Source organism: Silene latifolia, chromosome 1, assembly GCF_048544455.1.
Source record: "Silene latifolia isolate original U9 population chromosome 1, ASM4854445v1, whole genome shotgun sequence".
Classification (NCBI taxonomy): Eukaryota; Viridiplantae; Streptophyta; class Magnoliopsida; order Caryophyllales; family Caryophyllaceae; genus Silene; species Silene latifolia.
This window is the reverse complement of record NC_133526.1, coordinates 2820161-2831301: the sequence shown is the minus strand read 5'-3', so window position 1 is coordinate 2831301 and position 11141 is coordinate 2820161. Positions and strand designations below refer to the sequence as shown.

The 11141-nt window shown below is 36.8% G+C and overlaps 1 protein-coding gene across 3 annotated transcripts; it reads right to left on the bottom strand.

The window, feature by feature from the left end:
• Positions 1–767: 767 nt before the first annotated feature.
• Positions 768–9158, bottom strand: LOC141592841 (uncharacterized). 3 transcript variants are annotated; one of them, XM_074413706.1, is made up of 13 exons: positions 9077–9158; positions 7340–8599; positions 7090–7228; positions 5485–5607; positions 5316–5382; positions 5049–5198; positions 4914–4972; positions 4441–4469; positions 4335–4404; positions 3972–4063; positions 3463–3535; positions 2648–2766; positions 1293–1499 (listed from the first exon to the last, which is right to left on the bottom strand). In XM_074413706.1, the coding sequence occupies exons 2-13, from the start codon at positions 8234–8236 to the stop codon at positions 1491–1493; spliced, it is 1827 nt and encodes a 608-aa protein (XP_074269807.1). In that variant the 5' UTR covers positions 8237–8599; positions 9077–9158; the 3' UTR covers positions 1293–1490. The 3 variants fall into 3 exon arrangements, with proteins under 3 accessions (XP_074269824.1, XP_074269807.1, XP_074269814.1); XM_074413713.1 differs by having other exon boundaries at positions 5049–5180; XM_074413723.1 differs by lacking the exons at positions 1293–1499; positions 2648–2766; positions 3463–3535; ... (1 more) ...; positions 4335–4404; positions 4441–4469 and adding an exon at positions 768–1017.
• Positions 9159–11141: the final 1983 nt, after the last annotated feature.

Genomic DNA, 11141 nt, shown 5'->3' with positions numbered 1-11141 from the left:
CACGGGAAAAACTTATTCATTATTTTGGAAAAATACTTATGCCACGGGATAACTTTTCCCGTGGCAAAAAGTCACTTCCACCACAAATTAGGCAACACCCGTGACAAATAATAATTTTAGCCACGGGCTATGTCACACCCGTGGCGAAATTTTATTTAGTCACGAATTGTTCCGTGGCAAATATTTTTTTAGCCACGAACTAACAAACACCTGTGGCGAGTATCTTTTCCGACTTAAATCTGAACTGTTTACCATCTGTCTTTGAGAAATCTAAAATTAATATATTGTTAAACTATTTCATTCAAAATTTGATTTCAACCTGAATTGTTTTAATTCGAACCGATATATACCTGAACCGATTTCAACTTGTACATTGATGACAGAAACCCAACATTGAAACCCGAAATGAGCCGAATGTACCTAGGAGTCACATCTAAGATATCTTTTTGTACATGAGTGTCACCCATTTGACGTCAATGAATTAATATTATATCGTAGTTATACAAAAAAAACATTATTTATTACTTTTAAAAAAATATTATTCGTATTATATCCAATGTTTTGAATAAAGACCTAATCTCTTCACATCTGATTCGATTATGACTTAACTCGAATCGCATCTGCTCTAATATTAACCCGACTAGAACTTTATTTGCACCGATATTGACCCAACTCGAACCTGAACCGATCCGAAATATCTACAATCGATTAAAAATGAAAACTGAATCCAACCTGAGTTGAACCGAACTGAAATCGAAAAAAAGATAAATCGAAATAACCCGAACCGAAACTGATATGATTGACCCGTTTTCCACCATTAGTTAATAGTGATCACTTTTGGGAAAAAAGACCTTTAGTTACAAAAGGCGGTCATTATTTTAAGAACGTGGCTCTTGGCTCCTTTTAGTTCGACTAGCTGCGCTTCCATCCCTTTTATTACAACTATGTAATCCTCAAGGCTCTTATGAATTGCTCGCTTCCAATTATCATGTGTGACCTTAAGAAGTTCTTGTTTTTCTGCATTACACATATAATTTACACACTAGAACACTTGCAAGAGAACTAAGCTCCCACCAAAAACATGCAACACAAATTTGTCAATACATCTAAGCATGTTCTTTTTGTCTCCCATGCCATTTTCCTCTTAGCCTGTTCTACAGCCAACCTCAAATTTGAAATTTCACTGAAATATCATTGGGGAAGATCGGTGTTAATAAAACACTTCATACCACATGGTAAAATAGAAAAAGCAATGTTTAATTATGTAACGCCCCCGAAAAGCAGACAGGCAGCTCAAAATGGCTCTTTTTATTAATAAACAGACAGCAGCGGAATTACAAGGGCGTCACCGCCGTATTCCCCCTTCGGAGAATACAAGGCTTATACAAAAATAAAGATAAATACAAAGTTAAAGCTATAAACTAATAGCTCTATAACATATTCATCCTATTAGGTCATCTGAAAATCCTCACTCTTGACCTTCCCCGATACTAATGTACCTGAAAAAGAATGAAAGTAACATGATCAGCCAACCACAGGCTGAGTATGACTCCGGTCACCTCCACCGGCCCTACTTACCTCCATTTTAATATTTTACTTCTTCCTGGTCTCACAAGTATAAAAAAATAGGTCATATGAACACAGTCGGATAATTATTAAATAAACATGCATAACCTGTCATTTTATCATAATATGCAAAATATAGATTAACGGTCTACTATTACTGAAATGAGACACATTACGGAGTAAAAACTCCCCGGGCTAAGCCCTCCTCCATGTACACAGGATCCCGAGTCTAAGACTCGTGTAAACCACCTGACATTTTTACCAGTAATAATCAGAACCGTAGTTCACATGAGGCTGTGCCCCCTTCCATGTACACAGGTCAAATTTGTAATGTTGTCCCCCTCCCGTAATCGTATCCCGAATGCTACAATTGGCCAATAGTACATTATAACAGAAGTATTAACATGACCGTCACATTTTCATATAAAGACAGTTAATATAACATGTGAGTAACATAATGATAATATAACATGAGACGGTTTATAAAAGTATAAAATAATCACTATATTATTACTTATTTCTACGACGAAGGGTCCTGAAATCATACCTTATTAATCTACATGGGCTTAGTTAAGAAATAATAATGATTTCCCAACTTCCTACGTGTTAACAAAATGAAAGGAGAAGGGGGGCTATTTATAGCCTTGTAAGTCGGCGGCTATGTACGTGATGATCATGGAGTTTACAAACTCAAGTTGATCTTTACTTCTTCTTTCTTAATCATGAAGAAAGGTAAACTTGTACAAATCCTACTATTGGATAAATATGATAATAATTAGCCTTATGTAAAAATATAAATATCTCAACTAAATATCATTATTATAATACCCTAAATTATTTAGTAAAATATATATTTTCCGGGTATTACAAATTAATTCTCTAGTTTTTGAAAAATCAGGATTAAAGGAAAACCTTCTTAATCTATTGTCTGCATTTTCCTCTGACGCTTCCATGTATATATCATCTGGTTTTCCACCAGTTGTCCGCTCATGATTAGTCATATAACAAAGAGAAAAGGCCATATTACGTCTACTAAACGACCCTAAAAGCATAAGCAAGCTACGAAGTTAGTGAGATGTACCTTTTGGAATGCTGAAAACAGGACGTCATCAATATCAACTTGGCTGCGATGTTTGTTCCAGAAGACTATTGGTTTCTCAACAAGCTCAATATTTGAAGATGTTTGAACATCCATATAGTCTGTCGAGAATACCCACATTTTCATCAATAAATTAGACGTGAGGAAAGAGACAAGGAATCAAGGATTGACAATTATAAATCAATGTATCTTGTGAAGAATGACAGCACAAAACTTGTTTTTCTGGCTGATAACATATTTCTCTAACTACTTGCCGATGAAGTCTAAACATAAAAAGTCAGCTATGTACTCTCTTTAATTAAAAAATAGTGATTTTCCATAGAACAATTAAGGTGCTATCAATGTATTGACATACAGATCAAGGCTATCTGTTCGTCAAAGAGGCACTCATTAGGGTCAAAGGTAATCCTCTTTTTTTCGGCATTAATCACAAAAAATATGCATAGTGCTTTGGGCCAAATGGGAAAGTAAGGGATGCTCCCCTTAATCCCCGATTGTAGCATGCAACTTGCTTCTAAAGCTTCAATGTCTGGCTTTAGTAGGCTTTGCTGAGCTCTGATAATTCATCTGGATCAGTCAGAGTGCTTTGTTTAACGAGATCAGTTAGCACTACTCGCTACATTTTGGGAGTCTAGAACAAGCTTCTTACTCAAAAGCATCAAGCCACTTTACATACTGCAGCAAATTCCATCCTGAAACCTACTAAGTAATTGTTTTCTAATGAGTGGTTAATTTATCCTATAACACAGCCCCTGATACCATAAGAAGATTAGGCAGAGATAAAGAAGGTTCTCAACTGCTACTTCTGCTTGTGAAACGAGCTTCCTTTATGATGGCAACTTGCAATTGTTGCATATTACCTAGTCTCCTCTGCAATGTAGGACAATGCAAAATCATGTCAACATTCACGTAATTTTAGTGACTAGTCCAAAATATACAGAAACGCAGATATGGCAATACATTATTAATGATTTAATTATCAATAATAGCATCCGCAACTGGGAAGGATTAAGGGCTTTTAGGGCTTTGCTTTGTTTGGGGAAAAAGTATTTACATGATATGATTTTCCCACTTTCATATGGGAGAAGGGAAAAATTCAAATCTTTATCAAGAGTCATTTTTTCTCCAATCACACGGACGGCATGGTGTATGCCGTTGTAAATGCCTAAAGGGCTATCTTACGATTCTTACCTGCCTAATGGAATATCTAAAAAACTAAAAAGATCCTTAAAAGTACATGACTTTCAGAATGCACAGAGATACAGGATTTTCCCCCCAAACACCATTACAGGCTTTCAGCACATACCGTACAGGCAGACTTGATATTTCTGTGGGCATTGGTGATATGTTTCTCAACTGCTGCTTCTGCTTGTGAAATGAGCTTCCTTTCTGATATTTCTGCAAGACAAAAGAATAACAAGCACAAGGACTTCTTGTTCAGCTAATTAGAGCATGGAACTATGGAAATATATATCTTAAGCTCTCCAGAGTTCACTATGGGCAATGTAGTGTACTACTTAATTAGAAATCTAAATAACGCACAACAATGCCAATAAAATTGCTACATTATTAGAGCGTAAGCTTAAAATACCCACCCAAAGAATGTACCAAATTCCAAACAAAAACGGAATAGTAATGCAAGAACATTAAAATAATAAGAGAAACTCACTTTGTGCCTCTATGGCTCCTTTTACTTCGACTAGCTGCGCTTCCATCCCTTCTACTACAACTATGTAATCCTGAAGGCTCTTACGAATTTCTCGCTTCCAAATATCATGTGTGACCTTAAGAAGTTCTTGTTTTTCTGCATTACACATATAATTTAGACACTAAAACACTTGCAAGAGAACTAAGCCGCCACCAAAAACATGCAACACAAATTTGAATTCTATTGAGAGATGTTTACATGTACGATTTTCATCCCATATATGCTTAAATATATAATGCAAAATAACACTCTAAACTAAATGCACTTCTTTTCAAATTATCGTCTTACAAAAGTTTTACCAATATATAACGAGTAAATATAGGTCGAAGTTATAGTTCGAACATCAGAGGCAAATGGGTTTCGATTAGAGAAACTTCAGAGAATCCACGTTTAGGCAAGCACCGACTCATGTACATTTAAAATGGTGTCAAAGTGGCAACAGTGGAAAATATCAAATGTGAGCATCCCAGAAATTAACTTGAAATCCAAGCAAAATGTAACGCAGTTGATGAATTGACACTTGATTGATGTGTTGATTACCTTGAAGCCTACTCTGCAGTTGTTTTCGTTTAAATGTCACCTTGCGCGTTAGCTTCCTTCTAAACAATCAGCAGTTACCACTTTTAGGACCCAATAATCTACACGAAAATTAGTCCACAGGTTGAGAGAACCTACACATCAGCCTGAATCTGACATTCAACGTCCTGTAAATCTGAATGAATTTCCTCAGAAGTAGACATCAATACATCTAAGCATGTTCTTTTTGTCTCCCATGCCATTTTCCTCTTAGCCTGTTCTACAGCCAACCTCAAATTTGAAATTTCACTGAAATATCATTGGGGAAGATCGGTGTTAATAAACACTTCATATCACATGGTAAAATAGAAAAAGCGATGTTTAATTAATTCTCTAGTTTTTGAAAAATCAGGATTAAAGGAAAACCTTCTTAATCCATTGTCTGCATTTTCCTCTGACGCTTCCATGAATATATCATCTGGTTTCCCACCAGCTGTCCACTCATGATTAGTCATATAACAAAGAGAAAAGGCCATCTTACGTCTACTAAAAGACTCTAAAAGCAGAAGCAAGCTACGAAGTTAGCGAGATGTACCTTTTGGAATGCTGAAAACAGGACTGACGTCATCAATATCAACTTGGCTGCGATGTTTGTTCCAAAAGACTATTGGTTTCTCAACAAGCTCAATATTTGAAGATGCTTGAACATCCATATAGCCTGTCGAGAATATCCACATTTTCATCAATAAATTAGACGTGAGGAAAGAGACAAGGAATCAAGGATTGACAATTATAGATCAATGTATCTTGTGAAGAACGACAGCACAAAACTTGTTTTTCTGGCTGATAACATATTTCTCTAACTACTTGCCGATGAAGTCTAAACATAAAAAGTCAGCTATGTACTCTCTTTAATTAAATAGTGATTTTCCATAGAACAACTAGGGTGCTATCAATGTATTGACATACAGATCAAGGCTATCTGTTCATCAAAGAGGCACTCATTAGGGTAAAAGGTAATCCTCTTTTTTTTGGCATTAATCACAAAAAATATGCATATCGCTTTGGGCCAAATGGGAAAGTAAGGGATGCTCCCCTTAATCCCTGATTGTAGCATGCAACTTGCTTCTAAAGCTTCAGTGCCTGGCTTTAGTAGGCTTTGCTGAGCTCTGCTAATTCATCTGGACCAGGCAGAGTGCTTTGTTTAACGAAATCAGTTAGCACTACTCGCTACATTTTGGGAGTCGAGAACAAGTTTCTTACTCAAAAGCATCAAGCCACTTTACATACTGCAGCAAATTCCATCCTGAAACCTACTAAGTAATTGTTTTCTAATGAGTGGTTAATTTATCCTATAACACATCTTCTGATACCATAAGAAGATTAGGCACAGATAAAGAGTACTCTCAACCATGCCTGTATTAGGACTATAAAAAACGAATAGTGGCCAAAAATTGAGTTTCAGTAAGAGAAGACCAACTAAATATATTAATTTCTTATGTAGAAATTAATCCACTCATAATAAGTAGAATCCTTTGTTACTCAGACACGCCGACACGTGTCGGACACCGACACGTGTCGGCGTGTCGGACATGGCTATTTGGTGTGAATTTTCCTGTTTTGTGGTCTAAATTGAAGTGTCGAAGTGGCGTGTCGTGTCGGACACCGACACGTATCTGACACGCGACACGACAGTTAAGTGATGTGTCGGAGTAACATAGGTAGAATCTTCATAGATATTGGCATACTGCTATTAAAAAAAATCATATCCAGAACATGTGAACCAAAGCTAAGCTAACTTAAGTTACGTAAAATGTAGAGTAAAATTTCTTTACATTATGTTCATATGCACATACACAATTTAAAAAGACCGCTAAAATGTAGCCTTCCAAAACACTGCAAAGAGTATGCAATTCTATATAACCTCTCTTCATGGCTTCAGAAGAAACGACAATATTACAGTATTACCCAACCAAATTGTGAATCATGGCTTTTCGGAAGGAAGACTATATCCCGCTTGTAAATTGTAAGCAATATCATAATGCTTCCTGGAAGCTTACAGCTACTAGGACGATGACCTAAGTCCCCATGACTTCTACCCTTCCTTAATTTCCCCTCCGAGAGTCCCAGCTAAATGACCTGATAGCTTGGTGAATGAACATGAATAAGCAAGCATAAATGAGAGTAAAAGGAAAGCAACCTCTCTTCATAGACGAAACTTCCTCAGTGCTGTCAGTTTCTCCTATACAAGGTGTGAAGGGTCCATCAACAGCATTCTTCTCCTCTATAAATGAGTCATTGGCATTGGGATATCTGTCATCAGGTATAGCTTTGTTATCCTGTTGAGAAACGACAATATTACATGAATAAGTGGCGGAAGTGTGATAGATGTATATGTGCACGAAAGATTCCTAATAAATATTAAGATCTGGAAATAATAGCGTCCTCACCGAAGAACCAGAATTGTTATTGTTTTCCGTAGCTGAATTGCTCATAGTTACACATTTATCGTCAGCTATAGACGGACCAGCTTTAGGGGGAGAACCATGTGGTGGAGATGAATTAAGAATAAACCCTGTCATTTTAAACAATGGGTAATCAGAACAATCATCATGATCTTCTTGCAATGGTAGTTCTTTTGCAGGTGTTGGCGTTTCATCCCTAATCGCCACAGGCTGGATGTTCTTCAAGCCTGTCGAATGCAACAACAAGTCACCTGACTTGGTTGCACAGCTTTTCTTGGCGCCATCAGTATGCTCAGTCGTCAAGCAGCCACGACTTACAGCACAAGATTGAGAAGGCATAGGCTTTTTGGCAGAAGAGGATATACTATCACACTGTTTCGCCTCTTTATCTAGTGATGAAGTCTTGGGCTTAAAATTTGTAGTCGGATGGCCAGTGGGAGGTTTATTTCTTGCAAGAGCCCTGGTTACTGGCCTACTAGTGGTCAAACTAACATTCTCAGAATCGGTTTCTATGGCGTTTGAATTTTGCCTGAGTTTGGAATGGCGATCAACTTTGGCATTTTGCTCCGGCATCATATGATGAGTATATTGGCAGAGCTTCATCCTTTGAGCTTCTTTGCTACTAAGTTCCACATCACTCGTCTGCTCTTGAAGCTCCTTTGTCACTGACAAGTGAACTTGGTTGCGTACAGCAGAGAAATTTTCAAATCTTCCCTGCGTGTCAGATATGCTGCCCTTCTTTTTAGAAGTGCGGAGAGCACGTCTCGTCCTGGGAACAACAGGTTGTAACAAAGCTTCATTCAGAGCAGTCTGTTCTGACAAGTGAACTTGGTTGCGTACAGCAGAGAAATTTGTAGTCGGATGGCCAAACAAGGGCAGCATATCTGAGAAGCAGGGAAGATCTGAAAATTTCTCTGCTGTACGCAACCAAGTTCACTTGTCAGTACAGACTTCTCTGAATGAAGCTTTGTTACAACCTGTTGTTCCCAGGAAGAGACGTGCTCCCCGCACTTCTAAAAAGAAGGGCAGCATATCTGACACGCAGGGAAGATCTGAAAATTTCTCTGCTGTACGCAACCAAGTTCAGTTGTCAGAACAGACTGCTCTGAATGAAGCTTTGTTACAACCTGTTGTTCCCAGGACGAGACTGCGGAGCTACAGCATCCTCCACCACAATGCTGAAGGTTATCTTTTGGGATTGGGAATTAAAAATGGAACTCGAACCGAGACTCATTTTAGCCTAACCTGAAAGAAATCATAAAAAAACTCAATCCATAACCCATTGCAATTCCAGAATGCGATAAAATCATGATATTTCATTTTTCTTAGGCTAAGTCAAACAAAACATGCGTAAGCTCAAAGCTAGTTTAGTAATCTAATTTCACGTGATCGAGAGAAACATCAAAGTCACAAACAGCAATAGTAGAGAAATGTGAACGACCTAAATCTGAAATTCAAACGATTTTAGCTTCTAATTACGGAGTATAACTAACTAACTAATGGTCAAAATTAAGAACCGCAACCTGTGCTAGCGAAAATAGAGTATCGAATTATTGGAATCATATATATTCCCTTGTATCCTTTTGAAAATTATTTCAGAAACACAGAAATAAAACCCTAGAGAATGTCTTAGGTCTACAATCTTAATACGAATCGAAAATGATAGGAAAATAATAATTGAAAAACAAAAATCGAAGAATGAGGAGACGAGGGTAGGGATACCTGACGATGTAGATGAGAAACTGAATTTTAGAGGGAGAAATCTGGAGGTGACGATTACGATTCAATCGCAATCGCAATCGCAATCGCAATCGCAATCGCAGCCTGAGGAGATGAACATGAAACTTTAGGTTTGTCGGTTTGTCGCTGTGGCTGATTGAAGTTTGTCGCTGTGTCTTTGTGTGTCTCGTTGTGGGGGTACGTGGACGGGTTAGTTCCTTGATCTCCAAGCTTTTTCCAGGAGTTTACTATAGTTTAAGGACCTAAAATTTATACTTTTAGAGGTTTAAGGACCCAAATAATTATTAATGAGTTATAAGGACCTGTCTGCATCAATATTTACACACACATGTACCGAGTAAGTAGAAATTAATAGCCCAAAAGTAACATAGAAGTAGACTTGTCAGATGGGTTGGGTGAGTAAGGTCTCGGGTCGGTCATACGGATCAGATCGGAAAATGGGTTGGTCAGATACGGGTCGGGTATATGGGTCACGAATTGGGTTAGGGACTTAGGGTCGAAATACGGGTTAAAAAATAATTTCTAACGCCTTTCTTTAACGAATTTTTTAATCAAAAAAATTTTTTTTTTAAAATGTAAAACCCATTTAAATTTAATATTTAATCTATTCAATGTTTACATTAATTAAATATAATAAAAGTTATATAATTATCTTGATTTATCTTTGACCCAACAGGTTGACCTGTTCGGGTCGAGTCTCGACCCTAAAATAACGGGTCATTTTGGGTTCAGGTCAAACGGGTCACCGGGTCTCATACCAAATTATTCCATCATGAAATACCTCAATTCATCGCCAAAGGAATAATGCTTTGATTAAATCTCACCCTTTTTATAAGGTAAGGTATGTGATTAAATCTCATACTTCTTTAAGCATATCTTGATTAAATCTCATGACAAGGATAGAATCATAGAAGAAATGATTTTTAAAAGAATAAGCAAGCTCGAAGTATAAAGCTTTTTCGGAAATTTGGTCGATTATGCAGCGGTTTGGTGAACCGTGGACATGCATTCTACAACACTTTACTATGTTTAATTTTGTCGATATCTGATACGATTGAAATTAAGACGAAGATTAAAAAAGGATAGAAATGCGATTATTCAATCAAAGTTTGATAGGCCATCCAATTTAACAGAATTGCGATGTAATTAACACATGGATTCTATTAGCCAAATGAGATAAATCTCATACATTCATTCACAAGATTCTTTATATATTATTACAAAGTAGCTAATGCGGAATGCCCTTATACAGGCTATAAGGACTTAGGAAATAAGAAACAAAAGCGGTAAATAACTAAGCTACCCTTAAGTTCGATTTTGATAAGTATCAATATCAAAAGTAAGGAAGTTTTTGCCATATTTTTGTGAAACAATTATATTTCGGAAAATACAAATTCTCATTTAAAAGTTTAAGACATGTCAAATAATAAATCCCTTACTTATATAGATAGGACAACTATTTTGGATTTTCTAGGCATCACTTTTATTTAACCACAATCTGTCTTAAAGAGAGATTAGATATCGAAAAATTGTTATACAACTTACTTTGACTAACGTTTACGTAGAAACAACCCCATAATGCAAACTTTTTGGTGGGAAATGTGTAATAATGTTAACTGTTTGGAGAGACCATACTCCATTGTGGTATCTCGTATGTAACGGAAAAATGGATGGAAAGTTCATTCTAGGTCCTTAAAGCCATGCTTTAATATTTCAGGTCCTTAAACCTACTCTTTTCAATATTTTTGGGTCCTTGTAGTTTAGTTTACTCCTTTTTTCCAGTACAACAAATATTTGACGATCCGTGGGTTGAGCTGTTTTTACTCTCCTCCGAATTACTCTCCTATTTAGCCAAGGAAAGCTATATCTAAGGGTAAGATTATTAGTGGTCTTGAGACAAGACTTTGGTGAGTTTTAAGACAAGACTCTATCAATCTTACCAATAATCTACTTGAATGTTGAGAAAGTCTTAACTCGGGTCTTGAAAATCCAAGACTCACCTTAAGACTTTGAATAAGTCTTGACCCCACCTTTTTTACTTTATTTT